Source organism: Silurus meridionalis, chromosome 15 (assembly GCF_014805685.1).
Source record: "Silurus meridionalis isolate SWU-2019-XX chromosome 15, ASM1480568v1, whole genome shotgun sequence".
Lineage (NCBI taxonomy): Eukaryota > Metazoa > Chordata > Actinopteri > Siluriformes > Siluridae > Silurus > Silurus meridionalis.
In genome coordinates this window covers 13,708,649-13,735,015 of record NC_060898.1, presented here as the reverse complement: position 1 = coordinate 13,735,015, position 26,367 = coordinate 13,708,649, and the positions used below count along the sequence as shown (strand labels likewise).

Sequence of the window (26,367 nt, the reverse complement as noted above, 5' to 3'; positions counted from 1 at the left end):
ATAGATAGACATATACACACATATACAGTATATAGTTCCAGTCATTAATTTGGAACACCATCTCTTTTAGTGGGTTTACTTTATTTGTATTCTTTTCAGCATGATACATTAATACTACAGACATCAAAACTATAAAAGAACATGTATGTACTGCTTCAGTTCTACTTTGTTGGGATTGTGTTGACTGTTTCCATGCAGCCCTCAAATCCAAACTTTCAGAGTCAAGGCTAAATGTGAAAAACACAGAGACACATATTTTAGGTTGTATGATAAATGCAAGGTTCAACACAACCCTGACAAACACAAACAATACACACAATGTATTATGTGATTTATCAATTTATTGCAGTTAATTTCTTAGTAACACTCTTGACAGCTATACAACTGCACACTATTAACCTAAAATTCAGATTTTTATTACACAGTATAACTGTTTATTAATATTACTACAATACTACACTGTACTGCAAAAAATATAGCCACTAGGTAACAGATCCACAAACACATCCTTCACACATGCTCTTTATGACCGTTCCATTACATACATTTCAATAATAATTAAATAAATGAAAGGGTAAAAAACTGAAAAATGGCAGGATATAAAAGAGAATTAAGAAATAAAATAGAATGTACAACATGAGACATATAATTGACTACCTTTTTAAATAATCCCTTTTTTTTTGCCCAACCATAGATTTTACTTCTCTTTTAATTGAATGATAAAAAATTAATGTATTAATAGCCTTTATTTGTCACATATACGTTACAGCACAGTGAAATTCTTTCTTCGCATATCCCAGTTTGAGGTCCCAAGCTGGGGTCAGAGGTCAGAGTCAGCCGTGATGCGCCCCCCCAGGAGCACAAAGGGTTAAGGGTTTTGCTCAACGGCCCAAGAATGTCAGCTTGTCTATACCGGGACTTGAACCCCCAACCTTCTGATCAGTAACCCAGAGCCTTACCCAGATGCTTTTGCGTGCAGCGCCTATGCTCGTTATAACAAAGACATTGTAATTAAGAAAAGACTCTTATTATACTGACTCCATTTAACAGTAAAGTGGACTAACTTATAGCGTCGGGTGACTTTTATTCTTAAATCTGCTTACTTTTCCGGTAGGGAGGAGCTCGTCAGGAGTCTGGCCTTTATGAGTAACTTAACTGATTCGACTCTTTTGAATTGTCCTCGTATATAGTGTTAATCCAAGTTTACTTCACCAGCTCTATCGATATTTAATAACTCAAAGACAATATGATAAGAATAATAAAACAATTAACGTAACTTTTATTTGAAGTGATGAAAGAGTTTTTTCTTGAGAAAAATGTCATTTGGACAAAAAGCGACTCACCGACTCATGCAGTTTGACTCCACATAGTCGGCGCTGCTGCTCTCCTGATGAGCCTCAGACTGAAGCTGGAGCAGAGCCGCTAGAGGAACCGGGTGGAAGATCGTCCTGTCCCGGATTAGAAACCACATATAAAGGGTGGAAGTTGTTGCATCCTGGTTACAATGGATTACTAGCGAAAAGGCTGCCGTTATCGCATCCGATCTCTGGAAGGAAAAGAGTGTCTGAAGGTAAAACCGAGGTTTCTCTGCAGGGTTGAAGGCTTGGAGATGGCGCTGACCGGGGCTGGGGCTCGGGTTTGGTGTGAGGGAACAGCGGCACTTTGAGGCCTCATGTTCCAGAGTAACACAAAAAAAAGAGTTCGGGATTCATAGGGAATCACTGACGCAATTTCCGGTCGGCATTTTCATATTTTATAAGATTCTTGATCTTATAAGATTCTGATTTAATATCTAAAAAGAATCCTCCTTATAATCAGAAAGTAGACCATTATATTATATTCTCTATAGTTTAATAAAGTGAAATCAGATTATGGAGGCTTTTAGGATGCCACAAATTATGCAAATATGTCATATTTGTTTCTGATTTTGTTTTTAAATAAAAGACGGAAAGTCTCATTGAGAGGAAACATTTCCATAAGGTGTTGATCTCATACTAGAAATATTTATTATTTATAATCCTAACAAAACATGGTAATTACATTTATACCTAGTTTAATTATTCCAATGGCAGATTGTTACATCTATAAGTGAAATGATTTCATGTAGATCACCTCCAGAATATTCAGACAGATTTATTGTTATCTTCTTTAACCTTGTTGACCATTTGTCCTGTCTAATGGTTGTATCCATAATGTACTCGACCCTGGCATTATGTGTTTTATTTCACCATAAGGAGTTCACTGGTTTTCTCACCACCTCTAAGACACATCCTGCGTGCTTTTTTTTCCTCCTGATTTCTTTTAGAAAAGTGAGGAATTTTGGACAGAAAAGAATACACCATTGCACAATACACCATTGTGTGCGTCACGTAATAAGAGAACGACTACAATGTGCAATTATTCTATCACAGTACTTGAAGACTGTCCTGTAGTACGTACCGTACAGCATATTTATTTTCGTTTCTTAACAAATATGAGTCATAATGAAAAACAAAGTTCCTAATATTTAAAAATGAGTCGCACTGAACAGTAGCGAATTGTCAGGCAGGGCCAAATAGTTCAAATGGTTTCAGGTCAGGTTTAATTTGGTGAACTTAATAATGGTGTAAAAGAAAGTGTTCAACAGTAAAACGAGTTGATTATAAAAAGCATAAGAAACACCCAAGTTCCTCGTATTGTCTTCACCCGAGCGTGAGCTTTTTTATTTTTTTGCTCTTTATGACGCTCCAGTTCACTTTAGTTCAATGTCTGGATGGTAAAAGCAGCAGTGAATCTTTCATGTGAAGCTGCTTTGTGCTTTACAGAAACTTTCAGGTTCCCATTAGAGCTGATGATTTGCAGTTGTCTGGAATAAATTTACTAGAGGCCTGGACGGTGCACAGAGATTTCTATTTAGCTCTGAGCTGCTAACGTGTGTAAGAAGTAAGGAATAAAGTATGACTAGGGCTTGCTATTGTAGGAAAAGGATCGAATCTCGGGTGGTGTGATGTAGCCTGAACTCAGCGAAACTCGGTGTTGGCGGCAAAAAAAAAATGATTCATTGTAAAGCGAATTTTTTGTCCATTTTAGAGTTACATCTAATGTTATGGGACATCGTTGAGACTTGTTATAGCACTGTCGTACCAGTCGTTTCTGTTTCTTCTCTCTCTTGAGGTTCATATGTCAAAGAAATGCAGTTTGTCATGTTACTGGAAAAACCACAAAATATAAACCCCCGTGTCCTAAATACTTTCCTGTGTGGGAAACGTTGCAGATTTACCTCGGACTATTTTAAAGCATTGACGGTGGGGACTTTGTGAATAACTGTTAGCCCCCAACCACCTCCTAGTAGTCTTCAATTCAGATATTTGTTATTTAGAACTGCGTTCTTTGACACTGTTTCTCCACATCACCTCATTCCTCTGCATTTATGGGGCGAGGCACTTTATGAATGTGTCGATTTAAAAAGAAAGCAAAAAAAAAAAAAAAGACACATAGCGCTTTCATTCATTCCTACAGCGGTTTAGAAGTGTGTGGTTATGAAGGACTGCAGCCTGGCTATTAAAACACCATGGCATGTAAACAGCAGCACTGGCCTCAATAATTTTTTCTGTGACATGCCGCGAAGCTCTGATTTACAGCAAAGCGCAAGGAACTTCCTTAGTAGTTCCTTTATTCAGTGACCGTAAACGTACATGATGCGCCTTGTGTCTTCTTGACTCAGCTGTGTGACTTTATTGCTTTTGTCTGTGTTTACAGATGACAGTGTGTCATACGGTGCCAGAAACGGTTCAGAAAGTCTGTTTGAGACATTGAGCAACTTCACACAGCCGACACGGGAAACAGTTACCTATGAGCTTCTAGTACTTACTAGCTAAAAATAAAGACTTGACATATTGAACAGTTACTGTTGATTAATTTCACTCGGGGCAAAGGGACTGTGCAGGCATTTCATTTTCATCTTAGCTGTTGTATTCAAATATCGAAGGTTTATTTTCTGCGTGTTGAACAGAAATCGGAGTCTGTGTCTGATAGCCATCTGTAAATGATTGTAGGGATTCGGATACTTTGTGGTTGTGGTTTGTTGTGGGCTGAAGCGAGCACGTGCATGTCGACTTGGTTTAAGCTTCCCTCCCCTCTGCTTTCAACCCCTTCTCCTCCCCCTCTCCCCTGGCCCTCTCTTCTTCTCGTCTCAGAATTTCAACTATGTTATGATTTCCACTAACTGTTATTGTCTGGCAGTGCTCTGGGAAAAATCCCAGCGTGCTGAAAGTCAGGCCTGCTGAGCTGGCAGCACTTAATGATGTTTATTTACAGAGGTGGAGCCACTGTGTCGGATTTAAAACGAGACCCACCCCATTTTCTCCTTCTGTGTTGGGCTCGTTCGCGCCGAAAAAATAGTGCCGCGATCGTCAAATTGTTATTTTCTGAACTTTACTTGGGCTTCGATGCTCTCCTCCACCCTGATTTCCTCAGCAAGGCACACTGCTTGAAGGCGCGTGTTGTCGTACAGGCGTAGGTAAAGCATGTGGGTGTTTAGGCTGGATTGTAATCTGCAGTCATCAGCTCTGCATTGCTCTGTGCATAATGTGGTTTATACAATGACAACTGGATAGAGTATCACAAGGGCTTTTTGTACCTGTTCTTGTATGGTCTTCTATACAAAAACTTCTTTATTAAAAATGCCTTTTTAAATGCTATAGTTTGTGATGTCTGTGGTTTTTGGCTGTGCATCTTCCTGCATGGTGCTATTCACTTTTCTAACCATAGGCTGGTTTAGAAAAGTGTTTGGAAAATATTTATGTATAAGAGGGACTTATTATCTTAGACTAATTGAGAACATTATTTTGTATATTTTCCTTAAATTGGTTGTTAACATATGGAATCAAATCACAATGTCAAGATACATATACAATGCTACCTCTGAATACGAATGCCACCGAATACGTATAATTCCGAATACGGATTGAAATTTATACACATTTTCGTAAATTCAGAATACAAATCTCATCCGAAACTCGCGGGATAAATGGTTCTTTGGCACCACCTCATACGCTCTCCCACGCCTCTCAACCCTCAGTTAGCGTCTTCAATTCATAGTCAGAGCACTGTCTTAGCACTGTGTTTATCGCCATGTCTTTGTTACGTTCATATTCATCACTGAACAGTATCGCATACACTATGAATGTAAAAAAAAAAAAAAAAAAAAAGGCCAAAAGCAGTAAATCGAAGCAAAGTGTAACAGTATGTGATAACAGTGATTCGGGTGACAATCTGCCCAATATCATAGTGTAAGATGATTAGTCTCCTTCCAAACAATAATTCTCCCTTCTTCTCCTCCAAACATCATTTCCATCATGCCAGCATTCACTCTTCTCAAAGTTGAGGTACCCAGTAAAAAGTTAATGTTTTCCTTTTTTAGATGTTAAGGCACCATTATTAAATGCTAAAAAAACTAAATAATAGTGCATATTGGTTGTATTTTCATTTTTATATTATTATTTGGGGTCGTTCGGAACGAATTATCCCACTTTACATTATTCCTTATGGGGAAATTTTCTGTTTTGAGGTACCTGTGTGTGTGTGTGTGTGTGTGTGTGTGTGTGTGTGTACAGTTGAAACCAGATATTTACATACACTTCAGAAAAAAACACAAATCTTTTATTTCTTTTCTGTCATACATTAAATCAGAGTAAACTTTTTGTTTTAAATCAATAAATTTTAACATTTTTTGCATTTGTTAAATGTCAGAATCGAGCGAGGGAGAATTTTTATGTATTTTTATTATTACTTTCATCAAAGTTTATCGTGCCTTTAAACAAAAAAAAACTCCAGATGATTCCATTCTGAGCTTAAGAAGCCTCTGATTGGTTAATTGATTCCATTTGAGTTAATTGGTGGCACACCTGTGGATGCATATAAAGGCACACCTCAAACACATAGCCTCTTTCTTTGACATCATGGGAAAATCAAGAGAAATCCACCAAGTCATCAGAAAAAGAATTGTTGACCCCCACAAGTATGGCTCATCCTTAGGTGCAATTTCCAGATGCCTGAAGGTCCCACGTTCATCCGTTCAGACAATAATACGCAAGTATAAAAAACATGGGAATGTACAACCATCATACCGCTCAGGAAGGAGACAGATTCTGAGTCCCAGAGAGGAATGTTTTTTGTTGCGAAATGTGCAAATAAAACCCAGGACAACAGCAAAAGATCTTGTGAAGATGCTGGCTGAAACTAGTAAGACAGTGTCATTATCCACAGTAAAACGAATACGGGAGGAGAAAGCCATTACTTCAAAACCACTATAAAAAAAGCCAGATTACAGTTTGCAACTGCACATGAGGGAAAAAATCTTAATTTCTGGAGACATGTCCTGTGGTCTGATGAAACAAAAATTGAACTGTTCGGCCATAATGATAAATGATATTTGGAGGAAAAAGGGCGAAGCTTTAAAGCCTCAGAACACCATCCCAACTGTCAAGTATGGGGGTGATTAGTATAATGTTGTGGGGCTGTTTTGCTGCAGAAGGGACTGGTGAACTTTACAAAATAGATGGCATGAGAAAAGAAAATTATGTGGATATATTAAAGCAACATCTGAAGACATCATCCAGGAAGTTAAAGCTTGGGTCTTCCAAATGGACCAATGACCCCCAGCATACCTCCTAATTAGTTACAAAGTTGCTTAAGGACAACAAAGTCAAGGTATTGGAGTGGCCATCACAAAGCCCTGATCTCAATCCCATAGAAAATTTGTGGGCGGCACTGAAAAGGCTAGTGCGAGCAAGAAGGCCTACAAACCTGACCCAGTTACACCAGTTCTGTCAAGAGGAGTTAGCCAAAATTCCAGCAAACTATTGTAGAAAGCTTGTGGAAGGATACCCAAAACGTTTGGCCCAAGTGAAACGGTTTCGGGGCAATTCCACCAAATACTAAGGAAGTGTATGTATACTTCTGACTTTGATGAAAGTGATAATAAAAATACATATAAATTCTCCCTTGCTCGATTCTGACATTTAACAAAAATTTTAAAAATATGTTAATATTTATTGATTTAAAACAGAAAAATTTACTCTGATTTAATGTATGACAGTAAAGAAATAAACGTTTTTGTGTTTTTTTCTGAAGTGTATGTAAATATCTGGTTTCAACTGTATATATATGTGTGTGTGTGTGTGTCTCTATATATATATAATATATAAAATAAATAATGGGTTTGTATTTCCGGATCACTTGCGATCTTGTCTAGTCACTGACATTTAGAACTGGATCATATGCAGGAATGTCCTATTGTGATACCTAGACCCAATTCTGTGATGAATAATAAAAAGGTTGCCAAAAAACTTTCAGCAAAGCAGTAATGTGTACAAAATTAATTATTCAACACTGAAAATGAGGGAAAAAAAGTGGTGGAAAATCAATATTTAGCTAAAATGAATTCTAAATTCGAAACAGAGTGAAAGTTTTAACTTCTAATCAGCAGCTTTAGAGCAGAAGTTTCTGTTATAGTTGTGGTTAGATAGTGTTATCAAACCAGCACTGTTTCTAGCTTTCCCAACATGTCACTGCAAGTTTTTCAAGGTATATTGAGAAAATTTGGTAGCTTAGTGACTGTTTAATTCTGTGACTTTCTAGACAAATTTAGTGGCTTTTCTTGGCAAAAAAAAGAAGAATAGTGACACAACTACGAATTTAAGACAGTTCTCCACACTATATTCAGCACTTCAGCTTATTTCACAGCTATTGCTTATACAAGTTGAAAGACTTGATCCAGAATCTAATGACCACTCGTTGATCATCTGTCACCTCTGTTCGATGTAATTCAACTAGATTTTCTATCTTTAGAGTCTTCTTTCTTCCTATAACAGAACTGGCATGTTAATTCACAGAATATGCAGATGATTATCCAGGAATAACTTCCTGAGTAGTCTGTTTGCGTATGCTTTAACTCTGAAGAAGTCTGTTTAACACTAATCATGTGAGGTGTTAAATATATAACATTAAATGAGAAATGTATTTGGGGAACGTGTGAAATTCATCAAGACCAGCTACATGTTTACTCCTTACATTGTCAATTTTAAAATAGATTTTTATTTATTTATTTTTTTTGTACATTATCTGCATCACACACACTCTTTCTGATCAGTGACCTCTTTCCTGTACTATGTTTAAGTGCCTGCTCAGATTTCTTAAAGCCTTTTAAGGGCATTGAAGGTGAACTTCAGCAAGACTCGGCCCCACTAACGGCCGTGATGATGTGATAAGTAAAGCAGCTACAGCCTCCCTCTGGACCCCGTCCTCCAATCACACTGTGTGTATGTATTCAAACGGTCCAGCGGCGCTTCTTTTCGAAAGTTTTCTGTGTATAAATAGAGCCAGAAAGGACTGCGATGGTATTTATGACTGTCTAGCACACAGTGCTAGTGTTTAATAGACCATGTGTTCTCCGAGGAAAACGACGACTTCTGCAATTAGGTAATGGACACTTTTTTTTTTTGTGTTGTTGCCGAAAGGTTGGAGAAGGTTCTCAGGTTCCAAGGCAGGATTTTTGGGGCTTGTCATATTGAATAGGGTTAGAGGGGTGTCATGGTGTTTTAAGCAACTTGGTGATCAATTTGATAGAAAGGACAGCCTTCCAGCAGATTCTATTGTCTTTGATGCAATGTGAAGAGCATAATTTCTGCATGTCAGATAATCCATGAAGCTGTTATTTTATTGATTAATTGTTGATATGAATTGGACTGCACTGATTCCAGTAAAAAAAATCCAGCAGGTATTTTTTATGTCTTTAGGTTTTTGTAGTGTTTATCAGTGCTGACTGGACCATTTTAAATGTGCTCATTCATCTTTAGTAATTGCTTTAACTTGGCTAGAATCAGAGTGGATCCAGGGTCTATCCTGGGACCGTTTGGCTTAGAAACCATTCTCTAACAGGAAACCATGCACAACACATTCACGCCTAGTGGGAATTTAAATTAGCTTGCTCTTCTACAAGGAGGTGGAAGGTAACTGTAGAAATCTGACCGGTACAGAAAGAAAAATATATAACTGTATACAGAGAATAGCCTTCATTCAGTATTCACCTGCGATCGAACAGACTTCACTAGTGATCCTCCTACCACCGTGGTGTGTTCATCCATTTTCTCTCTCTGCAGATTGCACCGTAAATGTATCAAGAACTTGGAGCCCAGTATGAAAAAGGCGAGCAGGCCCACATCTGCCTCCAGCAAAACCACCACGACCACTAAACCTCCGGGCAAACCAGAGCCCAGTGGCACTATGGGCACCGGAGGAAAGAGCAGTACCAAGAACCAGAACTCAGCCCTTCTGTCTAAGGTTTGTTTTAGAGGATGTTTAATCTTTTTGTAACATTGGCATTATAACATTATGACCGGGGAAGTGAATAACACTGATTTTAGCTCTTCATCATGGTACCTGTCAGTGAGTGGACTATTTTAAGCAGCAAGTAAAAATTTTGTCCTCAAAGTTGAAGCGTTAGAAGCAGGAAAAATGGGCAGGCGTAGGGATTTGAGCGAATTTGACAAGAGCTAAATTGTGACGGCTAGACGACTGGGTCAGAGCATCTCTAAAACTGCAGCCCTTGTGGGATGTTCCCGGTCTGCAGTGGTCAGAATCTATCAAAAGTGGTCCAAGGAAGGCACAGTGGTGAACCAGCAACAGGGTTATGGGCAGTGGGGAGCGAAGGCTGACCCGTGTGATCCAATCCAACAGACCTGTAGCTCAAATTGCTGAAGAAGTTAATGCTGTTAATATTTGATGTGTCAGGTCTGTTTTGAGAGCAAAAGGGGGACCAACACAATATAAGGCAGGTGGTCATAATGTTATGCCTGATCGGTGTATTCCAAGAAATTTGCTGAATGTTACTGGTGAGATTTTCTAAGGTATTTAGCTATAAAACAGCATATATATATATATATATATATATATATATATATATATATATATATATATATATATATATATATATATAAATAGCTTTTAAAGCTATAATGTTAAAAATTGTTGCCTGAATTGAATCAGCTTTTATGAACTTGATAATGGTCTTACTATTCCTAAAACACTTTAACACACAACTGTTATAGGCACTGTCAAAAGGGTCTTTAATAAAAATATTAAAAAAAAACCCAAACACCTCCATGATGAACCGATGAAAAACTACTTAACGGAAACTAGTAACGCTCAAACCTATTTTAAAGAGTTGGAACTATTATATCCTAATAGAAGACTTCAGTCACGCTAAATGTCCAGAAGTATGTGGACATCACATGTATATGCGAGTCTTCTGCAAGCTGTTCTCACAAAAGTAGAAGCATAAACATGTTTCGAATGTCTTTGTATGCTGTAACATTAAGATTCAGCTTTAGTGGAATTAAGCGGCCCAAACATGTTCTAGCATGACATTCCCCATGAGCACAAAATGAGGTCTACGAAGTCATGAAAGACATCTATTGTCAACGACGCAGTGGAAGAATTCAAGTGGCCTCTACAGAGCCTTGAACTCAACCTTAATGGTCTGGGTTGTGCAAACATTTGGCCATGTAGTGTTTTTTATGGAAAATGTCTATTAGAATCTATTAAACCAATAAGACCTATTATATGATGAAAATTGCTTGAGATTTGATTGATTTTAATGCTTTGTAATTATTTTATCAACATAAAACCAGTCATTCTCACTTTCTTGGAATTCCATGGTAAATGGCACTTAATACTTTGCAGCTTTATATTTCGGAATAAGAAAATGCTGTGTAATAGTATCATAGATGCAATATGGTACATCTATTCTCTGTTAATATTACAATATGTAATATTTTTATCCAGACAAAGAGCAATGATGACCTTGCAGCCATGAGCACAGGAAGTGGAGGAGCCTCGGGGGCCAGTGCCAGCAGCTTTACAACAAGGAGCAAGAGGAGTGCCAGCACCACTCAGAACAACACTGAGACAAAGCCCAAGGCCAACTCAGGTACTGGGAGTCAATTTGGGCTCCAGAATAAGTCTATTCTGTATTGATGTAATGTGTCTGGTTGTATTTTGAAATAAAGATATGAGCAGACCTGTTTGAAATTGAATCTAATCTAAACATAATGTTCTCAATTACAATATATATTTTTTTCATATAGGTTCCTCGGGAAGGCGTGGGATGTCCTCTACATTAAAGGAACCTGGAGTGACCCGTGAGAAAACCAGCATTGCAAAGAAGCAGTCTGGACCCTCGAACTCTGTGGCTTCGAAGCGTTCCCGCTGCCGCACCTCGACCGAGTCTGAAACCCAGTCGGGTAAATTGCGCTACGATATCAGCAACAAAGCAATGCTAGAGTCAAGAGTAAAGGACTTGTTGGGTTTGGCCAAAAGCAAAGACCTTGAGATCCTGCACTTGCGGTCCGAGTTGCGTGGGATGCGGGCTCAGCTGGGCCTGGATGACCAGGATTCCCCTGAGCAAGAGGAGCAGTGTGAGGCTGAGTTGCCACAGGAGAAGGAAGCTGTATCTGGCATAAGTGCTGCTGACGTGGAGTCGACCCTTCTTTTACTGCAGGACCAGAACCAGGGCATTCGTGGAGAGCTCAACTTGCTGAAGAGTGAGAATCGAATGCTAAAGGACAGGCTAAATGCTCTAGGATTCTCACTGGAGCAGCGTCTTGACAGTCCTGAGAAAGGACTGCGCTGTGCCTCTCTCAGTCCTGAGCCAACAACCAGTGGTGGGGGCAGCAGCAGTGGTGGGGATGGAGGGACTCGAACCTCCTCAACTGAAGGTTCTGCCAGGGGCTCAACCGAGGACCTGCTTTCGGAGGCGAGGCGAGTGGGGTCTCCCGATGTTCCGGACAGTGAGTGCAGTGAACCCTGCCAGGCTGTGATGTCTAGTGATGATGCCCTAGATGCACCATCTGGTTGTGGTTCCTCATCCGATTCAGAAGGTGGCTCTCCAGGCCGACGCCGCTCACGCCGGGGAAGTAGCGCCAATGCTAGTGAGGTCTCGGTGGCCTGCCTGACTGAGCGCATCCACCAGATGGAGGAGAGTCAACACAGCACAGCGGAGGAGTTACAGGCCACACTTCAGGAGCTTGCAGACCTTCAGCAGATTGCACAGGAGTTGAGTGCAGAGAATGAGCGCATGGGTGAAGAGCGTGCCATCTTGGTGGATTCGCTGCGCCAGCAAGGCGAGCGATTGGAACTCTACAACAGACAGCTGGACTACTTGCGCGGCCTGTTAGATGAGCATCGCGTAGTGTACGCCAAAGACGACGAGGACGCCAAGAGCAGCCGCTACACAGAGCTGGAGAGACGCTACACCGAGTTAAACGAGAACTCGCGCCTTGAGAGGGAGCAGCTTCTCGGTGTGCAACAGCAGCTGAGCAGTGCGCTGAAGATGGCCGAACAGGAAAACGCTGAATCGCAGGGACTTATGGGAGCCCTGAAAGAGCGTGTGCACCTGGCTGAGAGGGCTGCTGAGCTGGAGCGAAGAGAACGCGAAGCCACTGCTGTCGAGCTCGACGGCATGAGGATGCAGTCTGAGGACGAGCAGGCCGAGCTAGCTCGCTGTCGGCTCCAACTCGAACAGGAGAGGCAGAGAGTGGCCCAACTCCTCTCCATCCAGGGTGCAGGGGACAAGACTGACATACGCACCCTGCTGGACAGCGAGAGATTGGACAAAGAGAGAGCTGAAACCAAAGCAGCAGAGCTACAGGATGAGCTGGGGCACACTCGCAATGAGGCTGCTCAGCTTAAAGATGCAGTCAGAAAGGTGTGTATCAGTATTTCACCTAGTCCTTGAAATCACTAGACCTTGAAATCACTTGTTGCAAATTAAGCCAAAGTGGTTTTTAAGCATTTTTTTGGTTTGTTTTTATTCACAAGTAGCAGCAGAGGTGGCATCAGCAGTGACATGTAGTGTAGCTGTTAGTTCTTTAGTTTGGTCAACGTTATATTTGCTTGAACAAACATATATAAGTGATCAGCACCAAGGTAACAGTTTATCCACAGTGTATTCTTCTTCCAATAGTTTACACCAATTAGGCATAACATTATGACCACCTGCCTGATATTGTGTTGGTTCCCCTTTTGGTGCCAAAAACAGTCCTGATCCTTCGAGCGTTAACAACATTAACTTCTTTAGCAATTTGAGCAACAGGAGCTCATCTGTTGGAATCGGACCACCTGAAGCAGCCTTCACTCCCCACAATCAATGTGCATCAATAAGCCTTGGCCGCTCATGACCCTGTTGCCAATTCACCACTGGTCCTACCGTAGACCACTTTTGATAGATACTGACCACTGCGGACCAGGAAAATCCCACAGGAGTTGCAGTTTTGGAGATGTTCTGACCCAGTCGTCTAACCATCACAATTTGCTCAAATCCATTTTTCTTGCTTCTAACACATCAACGTTCAAGACAAAATGTTCACTTGATGCAACTTTTTTGTTTAAGAGCGACACCTACTAACACTTACTTCATAGTAAACAATATAGGTATAGAAAATGCTACGTAAGCACTCTGATTGGAAGTGACGGTATGGGATTCTTTCAATAATAATAAAATATGATTATTTATTTGTGTGTTCTAGCTCGAGGCAGATTTCCAGTCGTTCCGGGATGATGTGCAGAAACAGCTAACTGAGCAAAAGCGTGCTTTAGCGCAGCAGTGCTCAGAACTGGAAGAGAAGGATACGGAGATTGCCGATATGAAAGAAACCATCTTCGAGCTGGAGGACGAGGTGGAGCAGCATCGTGCCGTCAAACTCCACGACAACCTCATCATCTCGGACCTGGAAAGTGAGTCAGGCCACACAATGTAACTATTAAAACGGGTGATGCTAATCAACACTGTCATTTCCACTAGAGTGTGTGTGACCACTAAGGGGTGCTATTGAGGCACATTTTAATGCTGTGTTTCTGATTTTTGCCCCCAGTTCACCTCTTTGTTTCTTTTTTTTTAGATTCTATAAAAAAACTTCACGACCAAAAATATGACATGGAAAAGGAGATTAAAACACTTCACCGGAAACTGCGGGTAATAATCTTTTGATTCACGATTTCTTTTGCTGTCTTCCTGTAAAAATCTTAATCTCTAATTTGATCTTTTTTTTTTTTTTTTTTTTTTTTGATAAATGTCATTTAGTAATGAGTAAGTACAAATAAACTAAAGTTTAAAGTACTGTACTGAAGGGCTACTGGGCACACAAATTTAAGTTTTAATGAATTCAAAAATATGCAATGGCATTTTTTTTTTACACAGCTCATACATTTCTTTTGGATTGATTTAGTTTGCTCAGGTCTGTTATTTTATTTTATTTTATTTTTTTTATATTTATTTTTTTATTTATTTTGAATTGGAAAGTGTTTAAAGGCTGGACCAAGAGAACTGGCTCTTTTGTTAGCCCACTGGCACCGTGTGGGTGAAAAAGCATAAAGTGTAGATGTGACAGCCTTTAAAATGCTTGTATTTGCAGGAGGAATCAGCCGAGTGGAGACAGTTCCAGGCCGATCTCCAGACTGCTGTTGTCATTGCCAACGACATCAAATCCGAGGCTCAGGAGGAGATCGGGGACCTGCGGCGCCGCCTACAGGAGGCTCAGGAGAAGAACGAAAAGATGAACAAAGAGCTAGATGAGCTCAAGACCAAGAAGTAAAACTCCTTTTTTCCATTTCCACTTTTTTCCATCTCATTGCATGTTTAAATCCAGCTGTGTGTGAGAATAAGTACAGAGGTTGTTTTCATTAATGAAACAGTAGTAGAGAGACATTCTGGAATTCTTTTCCTTCTCGTTTAGACCTTCAGTTAAAAGTAAAAAACTTTACTGTGAACTTAATACAGAAGGGGAACTAAAGACAGCGAACACCTAAACCAGGACACTGGACAATTAAATTAAAGTTTTGTGGTTTTAAATGTATAGTGTTTTTAAATGGAAATAGTAAAATCACTGGGTGTGTTTGTGCTTTAGGCAGGATGAGGAACGTGGGCGTGTCTATAACTACATGAACGCAGTAGAGAGAGATCTGGCGGCGCTGAGGCAGGGAATGGGGCTCAGTCGTCGCTCCTCCACCTCATCAGAGCCCTCGCCTACCGTCAAAACTCTCATCAAGAGCTTTGATAGTGCGTCCCAAGGTGACACACACACAAACACACACACTGCTTGTACAACAGTTGAACAAGAACAGTTGAGCACGTACTTGAAGGCATTTCTTGCTTTTATCAAATATATTACTCACAGTAATGTTCTCTTATTGCTGATCTTTAGTACAAATTTGACCCAGCTTTCGTGTAAACACACCATCTTCAATTTGTCCTCACACAGGAATTTTTTATTTATTTTTAATTCTCCCTGTGTGGATTAGAAGGCAGACCCTATATTGTACACTAGATACTCAAGGGAAATTATCTGCTCACATGTACCTTAATGTTTAAAGCTCACCGAAAACCTATTGAAAGACATTTCTTACATATTATATTAAACATTTTCTATTAAAAAAGGAATTTGGTTAAATAATTCTAGAGATTTTCATTGGGAGTAACAGTGATAGACAGGATTAGAAATTAGTTAATTAGAGGGACCGTGCACATGTGGACATGTGCAGAGGAGGCACATGGTAGAAGAATGCTGAGGATGGAGTCACCAGGAACGAGGAAAAGAGGAAGACCATGGAGAAGGTTTATGGATGTGGTGAGGAAAGATATGCAGGTAGTTGGTTTGAAAGAGGCAGATGTAGAGGACAGGGGGGTGTGGAGACGGATGATCGGCTGTGGTGACCCCTAATGGGAGAAGCTGAAAGAAGAAGAAGGTTGTATAATTCTTAAAGAATTAATTTAGAAACTGTTTTATGTAATGAATTATTGTTTAACAGTATATAAGGGTGTGGTAGCAGGTGTGTGATTGAAGGGAGTAGTGAGCATCATACACATGTGCTAGGTTTCACTAAGTGTTTTTTGGCAGGGCTCCACCCTTCAATCACAAACTAGTGCTTGACCACACCCCCACTGCCACAAGTAGTTAAAAAAAAAGTATGAGATTCATTGGCTTTTTTCTTTTCTTTTCAGGTTAAGGTTCCTTCTAATTAAGAATTCATCACCCAAGTTCTGTTTTGAGTAATTCATCTTTTTGTGCTTGCTTAAGACTGCATTAGATGTAAGGGATATAATTAATTTTGTGTGCGCGTGTGTGTGTGTATTTTCCAGGCCCTATTCCCAGCAGTCCCGCGTCCGCTGTTCCAGCTGTAGTTGCTGCTGCTATTTCTCGAACCCCTCTCAGCCCAAGCCCAATGAAAACCCCTCCAGCTGCTGCCGTGTCCCCCATTCAGGTACAAAAAAAAGGGAAAGAAATTAATAATAAAGAAGTTCTCCTCTCTTTACTCGCAGGACTTTTTAAACATTAAACCTTCTGACACTTTAGGTTCTGTTTGTCCCGTCACTGCTTTTACAATAATGCTTCTGAATTCTTGCATTTTAATGAAGTAGCAGATCACTATAGCTGCTGGAAAAGTAAAGTAATAGTATGACGTAAAATATAATACTTATTACACCAGAATAAAACGGTGTAGTTACTGGAGTTGTTAATAGGTAATAAATGTCTATGACGTTCAAAGCAGCAATTTTAGTTAAAATTTTAGGAATTTGAATAATGTTCATTTTAAATGAATGCCATTTCAGCTGTGGCCAGTAGGGGTCGCAGTGTGTTTCTGAAAGCTCTCAAAAACTCTGACGGTCTCTTTAATGTAATAAAATGTAATCAAGTTTCAGAACTAAAACATTTGATCATTCAGAAAACACAGTAAATAAACACTTTTGATTTAACACTGCTTAACTGTTTGTTTGTGCATTTCTTCCACTTCTTTTAAACCCCAGAGGGAGAGTGGATGCATAATGCACACTGCCTCTGGATTGGTTTAACAGATGTCTGCATTCTTCACTTTAAAAAGTCCTTTGAGCCTAAAAGATTTACAGCTCATCTCTTTTCCCATCCCTCTTACACGGCTGTTCTCTGGAATTTCTTTTGGTTACTTGCCGAAACAGGATGTTTTCTTGCAGGACGAGACTTTTTTTTTAATATACTTTTGTTTATTTGTAAAGAAAGACCTGGGTTCATTCACGCTCTCTCTCTCTCTCTCCCTTCTCTGTTGTTGTTATTTGATTGTACATTTTATTCTATCACAGTCTACAAAAATGGTATTGATCTTATTTATTTTACATTTTTAAAAGCTAAAAAAAGTAATAATTTATTTTAGATTAATTTCGATCTAAGCTTTATTGTTCCTAGAGCGGTACTTTTTTGTACCTTTTCAGAAAATAATCTTTGCAAAGAACGGTGCTTGTATGGTCTCTTGACTATCAGATACTATTTATTAACTGTACAGCCAATCCATATTTACAGGTAAAAGAGATATTTCTATAATTATTTGACTAGGAATATGCTCCTGAAGCTGTATAATGATCCTGCTTAAATGCAGTGTTATATCTTATCCTTGTAGCACCAGATAAAAACGAAAGAACTTCAGACACCAAGCACGTCTGATCATTTTTTTCTTTTTTTCCCTTTTTGGCTGAGTTCTCAAAAAATGAGATTCGTTGCTATAAATACTACGATTATATTGCAGTCATGGATTTTGGAGGCTTTCATAAATAATGACTGTGTTTTGCAGTCCTGCTGAAACTGTCGTCGCTTTTTCGATGCCAAAATTGTGTTTATTGTGTTGGTTTATAAATCACACAGATGTCCTGATCAGCAGCTATAAGACCTTGCTATGTCTCAGCAGTGTTATAAAAAGGATAAATAGAAGGTGTGTGTGTGTGTATGTGTGTGTATGTGTGTGTGTGTGTATGTGTGTGTGTGTGTGTGTGTGTGTGTGTGTGTGTGTGTGTGTGTGTGTGTATGCATATAAAAAAAACATTTCTCACATCAGTAAAGCAGATGTTCATTGCAGAAGGTCTTGGTAATAGCTTCACCAGGTTTGTGTATTAATTCAGCGTTTGCTTTTTTATCTGTTTGTCTTACAGAGACACACGATCAGCACGCCCAAAACGCTCTCCTCACTGGTGGATAAGAGAAACAGCTACCCAGAGCTCAGTATGCCAGGTACGTACTGAAAATGTACAGTTCTGACCTACTATCCGTAGTATGCAATGTGGGACAGAGCCACAGCAATAAGAGCTCATGGTGTTCTTTTTTTTTTTTACTCAGTTGCTGATCATTTGGAGTCTCTGTTTGTTTGTTTGTTATTAACGCCCGTAAGATATCGTCTGATTTTTTTTCAGACACAATAAGCTGATCAAAAGTTTTGTTTTTTGTGTGTGACAGTGTCTCGCAGGAGCAGCGAGGAGCTAAAGAGAGACATGTCGGTCACTGATTCACCAAACCCCACTTCGATCATCACGTTAGGCTCTGCCTCCCCTCAACTCTCACTGTCCTCAAACTCCTCCTCCCCCACAGCTTCTGTCACGCCCACAACACGTGGCCGTCTACGGTAGGGTGCATCTGATTATATTTCCTCCTTTCATGTCTCCCCGCTCTGTCTATTGGTCCTTTCCTATCCATCTGTTTCTTTGTCTCATTGTCTCTGTCTGGTCTGTTCATCTCATGCTGGGCTCTGTCTTGTCCAGTCTCGCTGTCATGTTTTTTTTTTTCCTGACTATTCTGGGTTTTTTTGGGTTCAACCTGTCCATGTCCCTTGTACTCGTGTCCTGACTCTTCTGAAAACTCCCCTGTTTGTTGACACTCAGCAGCCTCCAGCATCAATAAAACTGTTGCACTTAAAGATGATAAATTGCAGTTACTCCGGTCTGAATTCTTCACAGAATTTCACAGTATCTCACAGCATACCAGCTGAATCAGGATTTGACTCAATATATCATACACCCTTAAATCAGCCTATTTCACATTTCTTAGTAGAACGATATGAGACTGTGAGAACGAGGTTATGTATTATTTATTTTTATCAGACAGAAGAAACTCACAATAAGGTGAATAAATGGACTAAAATGGACTTCACTAAATATATAACATGTCCACATTGTTCTCTTTAAGGCATTTACTTGTTTTTAGTTAGATTTATAAGACTAATGAAGCAAATAAGTAGTGTAAAATCCCATCACCTAAAACTCTTCAGTTTGTCTTTAGACTGTCTGGACTACCAACAGTTCTTCAGTGATGACACGCTGACTAAACTTGACCTGAATGTTCTGTATCGTTATGTCTAATTTAGTCACTTAGATCCTGTCCCTGTGTTTAAAGCTGGGATTTTAGTCAAACATGCCTTTACTCTTATCATTTATGAATACCGTTTTTACTAATATATTCTAATGTATCGATTTACTTTGGCTCACTGCTGTCTTGTAGCTCCCCCAATCTGGCAACCCTGATTGTGACTGAGCAAATAAATTATAGTGATACCGAAAAAATAACAGTGTTAATGCAAAGACGAACAGATGTGGAGAGGCTTTTTTTTGTGTGTGTGTGTGTGTGTGTGTTTCAATCAGTAGAACCACCTCAAGTTACCCCTGAATCATTCATGACCCTAAAATGAACCACTAAGATACATTTCAGCTGATACAGGATGACTAATTCCCACAGGACTTTCATAAAAAAATACTTTTTTATTTCTTCATTCCCTCATAACAGACATTTACAGGAATGGTCCATGTGTGGTCATGACCTCGAATAAACCTTTTTAAGAAAAAAAAAAAAGTGGCCACCTTCTATTATATGAAGTAGTTGTTTTCTGAAACTAGAAATCACTTAAGTTTAAATGAAAAAGATGTATTTTATTATTTGTGGTTTTTAAAGTTTCACCCTGTTGTGTTTTGCACAGAGAGGAGAGGAAGGACCCACTCGCTGCTCTGGCCCGAGAATACGGAGGATCAAAAAGAAACGCTCTTCTGAGGTGGTGTCAGAAGAAGACGGAAGGGTATCAGGTATGAGGAGATACTAACTGGTTTTCTTGATTTTTTTTTTTTTTTTTTTTTTTTTGGGGCAAAATCCATGAAAATGGCACAAAACAAATTGGTGGAGAAATGCACATAGTGAAAGGATGGTTATAGTATAATTCTGTAAGCCCAATTTATAAAAAGGATAATAAGAAATTATTAATATTGTATGTAGAAAAGAGAAAATGGGCTTTGGAGGTCATTTTAGCTGTGTTCACAATAACATGACTTTTTTTATTTATTTATTTTTTCCAGGACTGTGTGTGCAAATAAACTGATTATTTTTTTCTTTTCTAATATAATACAAAGGTGCACATAGGACCTCACAGTCAGATAGAATCCATTCCTGCTGAAAGCAAGCTGTGTTTGAATCAAATGGCCAAGAAATCTCAATAAGAAAAAAGGGAAAAAAAACTAAATTGTCTTTGCTGGCTCTTTTCCAGTACTCACACATCACTTGGCTCAGCAGTGGCAGCAAAATCTAACCATCTGGCTTTTTTTTTGTTCTTGACCTGATAATGTACTGCTGATGATCTGTTTACAGTCCTCAAGAGCAAACTGGGACACGGGCTTGGGTTATTAGTGCATTTATTTGATAAATTGTCTCCGAAATATGACACTTTTTTAATTGGTTGTTATGAGTATGAATCATGCGAAATGGATATCGATTGCCAGTGCGCGTGTTGTACAAGGGAACAGGTGCATTCGCATGAAGGCCGGAGATATAATATATATGATGGGAATGTGAACTGTTATATGAGCAAAGAATTGTGCAGTGAAACTTGTTACTCGACATGCTTTCTCAAAGGCTACATTTGACATCATTAAACGGCAGAATACAGCTGACACGGCGAAATCTTATTAGCCATGGAATAAAAGTATACAAGAAGTGATCAATATTTATCCATTTTATTTTCCAAGTTGTGGAAGCACAAAAATGATAGACAGTAAGTAGACTACCTTTGATTTACTGTAATGAGGAGATAACGAGGTCATTTTCCATGTGGATTTCAGAAGCGACAGGTTCTGACAGGTTCTGACCGATTGAGTAGCAGATCTTCCCTTGAATATAATTTCATTTCCACTTCAAAGAAAGAAAATACAGAAGAGCACTTTGAGATAATCGCTTGTTAAACAGTTTTTGCCTGTATTTGATTCATTTGAGAGTCTGTTTTTTGTGTCTTTATTGCCTATCAAACTCCTGGCCTTTATTGGTGTTTGCCTTTAAACCGACGTCTGTCACCACACCCTGTATTTACCTGAGCGTTCTGTCTGTGTCTTCTTCTCTTAAAGCAGGTTTAAGGATCCCACAGCACAATCCTCACTGGAACATAATTACCAGCTAACACTAAAAACGCACACTGGGCTATGTACCATGACAGGGCAGGCATAAATCACTATTGAATATAAAAATGTATTTTAGTCGTCCGAGTTTGCTTTAGGACTGAGATCTCATGGGACGAGTGAATGCACAGTCCTGAAACACAAGTATGTGGCTGATGAGGAGAAAAGCTGATGCTTTCCTTCTCTCTCTCGTATGTAGTTAAAATCTGCTATATTCTGTGGCATTAAAGAGTTGTCACTTCATTTTTTTGGGGGGCAAAAAGAACCCCCAGCGGCTCACAGTATGAGTGAGCTCCTATGAATATTTACTTAACAGTAAAAAAGCGATCTACATATCAGTGCCACTTTTATGAATTTAATAAATGTAAGCATTCCTAATTCTCTTCAGCTCTCATCAACACTTATACAAAATGCAACCAGGATCTCGTTTACAAAAATGTAACTCGGATTAAGATACACAAGTGCACATACGTACACACAGCATCAGTGGCTCTGTGAAAACAAACAAAACAAGCTGTTCCACATTATTGACTCTGTATGTGTGTTTTTTTATTTGACAGAATTTACTGAATCATGTAACTGGAAGTCTAATGTGTTTATTAGAGCTATTCTGGTGCCATGTTATTGACACACACACACACACACACACTTTCTTATGCAGTCTCTCGAACAGATTCAAACAGATGTCTTTTATGACTTGTAAAAAGCATTAAATTCAACATCAAAGTGCTTAAAGATGTAAGAACAGTGTTGCTAGGCAACCAGGATACAAGACCCTCTCCTATCACACAATTACAAATATAAGTGGTACTAATTTAGTTGTAATTTAATGTTCATTATTTTTGTTGTTATATAAAAAAAAGTCCGTTACCACATGCTACTGTGTATTCGAGTATGTAATATATTCGAGTTTATTGTTTACGCTTTCAAAGGCTTTATCAGATTTATAGGTCTATATATGTCTGAATCAGGCTCCAGTCTTGAGTATAATGTAAACTGACTTGTCTGTACTAATGAAGCATTAAAGTAAACTCTTAATCTTTTTTTTTTCCTCTCTTTTTCCCAGAATATAGACATAACTAATTTTAGCAGCAGTTGGAACGACGGTCTGGCTTTCTGTGCCGTGCTGCACACGTATTTGCCTGCTCACATCCCATATCAGGAGCTCAACAGCCAGGACAAGGTGTTGCCTCGAACACACACACACACACACACACACACACACACACACACACAGATCTAATCCTTTTACTGTATCTGATAAATGTGTGTTTTGTGTTTCTCAGAGAAGAAATTTCACGTTGGCCTTCCAGGCAGCAGAAAGTGTGGGAATCAAATCTACACTTGTGAGTATATTTTCAACATATTTTCAACGTACTATTACACAATAACTCATTTTTTGTGTCAAGATACACTGGGAACAGTTTACAGAAAAGATTTAATAGTCATGTCTATGTTTACTTAACTGTAAATAAATATTAAGTAAATATTACAATATAACAATATGTAAAACTACAATAAATCCTTGACATATTTTATTTCAATTTAGAAAACAAAAAAGAAATCACAGAGTTCCTGAATGCAGTTGTAATGCAAGGTTCAATACCAATTATGACACAGCCACCTTTATCTGGGAGCTGAAACAGCAAAATTGGCTCTGCTGGGTGGGGCGGGTGGGATGCACACACTCATTTCTTTATGGTTGTTGTGTAGATGTAAATACAGCAGTTCAGACAGCTGCTGTTGGCTGACTTCAGGTGTTTTAAAGGGAGATATATATATATATATATATATATATATATATATATATATATATATATATATATATATATATATATATATATATATTAGCATATTTTAGACTTAATCCTTACTGGCTTGTAGCTGTCGTAGAATAAGCAAGTTGGCTGGTGGGTGGAAATTGCCAAGTGACCAAACTGGAGGGGGGAAAAAATCACAAAATAAATGCTTTCCTGTGAAATCATGGTGTGCATTTCATCTGAATTCACACCACTAAAGATCTCTAGCCCACCCATAACCTTACTATAGCCCAGCCCATAACTATGCCATAGTCCCTATCCAAACCCCTAAAATCCAGATTCTACTTTTATTTGAAATAATGTATTTAAGTGCGGACATTACAACCATCCAGAAAATGTTCATTGCGTGCCCTTCTACCACTGCAAGTTTGTATTAATTCAATCTTTCTCTCTTGTTCTGTCTCTCGTGCTCTCTTTCTCTCTCTCTCTCTCTCTCAGGACATCAGTGAGATGGTCCACACAGAGAGACCTGATTGGCAGAGTGTGATGACGTATGTCACCTCCATCTACAAGTATTTTGAGACCTGACTCGGATCCATTTCTCTTTCTCTCGTGTCCATGCGCTAAAGTGCTATGTTACATAGACACTTTGCCACACTCAAGCTGAAGGACTGCTCTTTGAGTCACAGCTAAGCAGGGCTACTTGTTATGTCACTCATTATAAGCTACTATTCCCTTTTAATCACAATCAGAGTTGTGTAGCTTTTATATGTAATGGCAGGCCATAACTATAAAACTGTTCTACTATTATACCTAGAATCAGTCACAACATGTGCTGGTTAAATGCCTAACAATGGAGTGGTATGTAAACGAGGCCCTCACCTTCTCCATCTCAGTTTGTGTGTGTTAATGTGAAGGAGTTTCAGGTGAGAAGAACTGAAAAGACTGAAACTCAGAGCTGTTTTTATGGATTATTCAAGCTCCACTGACGATCACTCGCTCACTTGGTGCCTAAGAAGTGCTGAATGCATTATTATGGAGATGACACAGCCAAGTTCTTCAGCACGTTCCTCTTAAGACTGCTTTAAAAAGCACACAGTAGGATAGTACGCTGAAGTAAAATGTGAATTTGCTCCACACACGCAGAATATTTTTAAGCTCAAATATCTACGCGCTCTGATGTCACTGCACTGCGTTAAATACTGTATTATAAAGATATCATTTCTTACCGAGTTGTGTTTTACCATACGGAATATCAGTGAATTAAGAGATTTATTGATTTTGTTCGCAGCCACACACAATGTTTTTTTTTTTTTTGTATTATTATTATTATTATTGTATATTAAAGAATTGAAGTGCTTTTATTTTTTCCAAACATTTCAATTCTCTTAAGTTATCAGCATCTTAAATAACCTAAATGAAGAGGCACAATCAGTACATTACAATATATAGTGCCTTGAGTGAAAGCTGATGTAAACCCCCATTCCCATCAACACCCCACCCCACCCCAAAAAGCTGCTGTCATGTAAAAATGTCGTCCTGTTCCACCACAAATCCTCTTAAAGGATCTGCTGCTGTTTAGACCAACAATGTTAATGTGGCCAGTTAAACAGCTGCTTTGTAGTGTAACAATGCAACACATTTATTTTTTATAAAGTCTTCTGTACTTATCTGTTTGCCAAGTTTGTGTAGATGTAAGTTCGTCAGAATTTTATTTTTTGAGGTAGATGATGTTCAGATTGTATTACATTTTGATTTTGTTTCTCATTCCCTCATCTTTTCAAATCTAGGAGCTTCTTCTAAGTATCAATCTGACCAGGTTTTCCCTCTTTATTTCACAAGGAGGGATGCTACAGATGTTATTTTTTGCTTTGCCATCAATATCAGTTACAGGATTTTGATGTAAATGACTTTTTTGCAGGGTTTTTTTTACATTCCTGGACATTTGAGTCTAATACCAATAAATCATTATTCTGACCATCAGTGGCCCCATTGTTAATGGTCCTGACTGAGAGCAGGGATACATCACTCCATGTCACCACACATACAAATCCAACAGGTTCTCATTAACCAGGGTGTGTGGGTGAAACCAAGGACACACACAAGTAAAACATGAGCTCATCCCCCACATAAGCAGGGTTGTTTTTGTTTTTTTTTTACCCTGAAATGTGTTTAAATCAGACCTGAATGGTAAAATCACATTAATATTTGAACTAAGGCGACATTACAGGTTTTATTTAATTAAGACATAACATTTACCTGTATGTGGGTCTCTATGGATGCTTTGCTCAGTCTCCAATGTCCTATTTATTTTCATTCATTTTAAAATCTACAATCACACTGTATAGCAAATCATCTTTGTGCTCTAAAACTGAAGTATTATAGTGGTGTATATCATTGTGAGTTGTTCATTACATGTGTAGTACATAATGCACCTTAAACATTAAACAGACGCTTTTTGTACCTTTATAGCACCACAAGTGAATCCTAATTTGGTTTATTTGAGTCATTAATTGTGGATTTAAGTTGCACATGACGTGACTCGGTACTGACCTACACAGAAATATTTCATTATAATAATAATTAAAAAAATTGTTTTTTACACAGAGGTTCCTGTGTTGTGTTGCAACTCTTGGTGAATACGCTGTAGATGACCAGATATTAAAATTATTAACAAAAATATGAATAACATAAGTGTTGAAACCCCTCTAAGTGAAGTATTTAAAGCTGTAAAATTCAGCTTTAAATACGACAAAAAGGGGAAATCTGGGAAATTATGATTATAACTACTGGTAATGTTTTGTGCTGAAATTGAAGAATTTTAGCAAAAATGTTAACCAGGACCTGTTCAGGTGCTTCAGGATGCACGCAATACGCAAATTCTCTCACAGGTGTCATTTATACCGCAGCTCTCAGTATCGACTTTATGGTTTCGGTATCAGCGCATTATCGAAATGACGATAAACCGCGCAACCGATATTGCTGAGTACACTCTTTATCACTGATGATGAAAGCTTTGACAAACATCTGCTCGGTTTCCTTAGAATCGATAATTGGTAGCAAAGCGTGAGACTCGGCACTGAAGCAGACTGGGTTCAGGCACATCGGCTACGTGCCAAATCGCATGCTGTTAGAACAGGAAATGTCACAGTTACCGCCACGAGGCAAAGCCTTTTCACGCTATTCAGGCTGGTACACTAAAGTGCATTGCATTGTGCTTAACTACACTGTATTGCACAAACACCACACTACACTACACTACATTACACTTCACTGTGCGCCCTGCGGCTGCGCACTGGCGCAATAATCATCCTGCTTTGATCAGAGTTTAAACAAAGACAATCAGGT

General features: G+C 38.9%; 1 protein-coding gene and 1 long non-coding RNA gene across 3 annotated transcripts; one reads left to right on the top strand and one right to left on the bottom strand.

The window, feature by feature from the left end:
• Window positions 1-62: 62 nt before the first annotated feature.
• Window positions 63-1,482, bottom strand: LOC124397937. The gene is made up of 2 exons (XR_006927988.1): window positions 1,344-1,482; window positions 63-227 (listed from the first exon to the last, which is right to left on the bottom strand). It is a non-coding gene; the product is annotated as an uncharacterized LOC124397937 (long non-coding RNA).
• On the top strand, window positions 1,432-25,002 carry specc1lb (sperm antigen with calponin homology and coiled-coil domains 1-like b). Of its 2 annotated transcripts, none has more exons than XM_046867834.1 (15): window positions 1,432-1,570; window positions 9,141-9,321; window positions 10,825-10,969; window positions 11,127-12,745; window positions 13,566-13,773; window positions 13,938-14,011; window positions 14,451-14,626; window positions 14,943-15,094; window positions 16,175-16,296; window positions 17,990-18,068; window positions 18,291-18,456; window positions 19,801-19,903; window positions 22,326-22,442; window positions 22,546-22,605; window positions 23,518-25,002. In XM_046867834.1, the coding sequence occupies exons 2-15, from the start codon at window positions 9,178-9,180 to the stop codon at window positions 23,605-23,607; spliced, it is 3,255 nt and encodes a 1,084-aa protein (XP_046723790.1). In that variant the 5' UTR covers window positions 1,432-1,570; window positions 9,141-9,177; the 3' UTR covers window positions 23,608-25,002. The 2 variants fall into 2 exon arrangements, with proteins under 2 accessions (XP_046723790.1, XP_046723789.1); XM_046867833.1 differs by having other exon boundaries at window positions 14,943-15,106.
• Window positions 25,003-26,367: the final 1,365 nt, after the last annotated feature.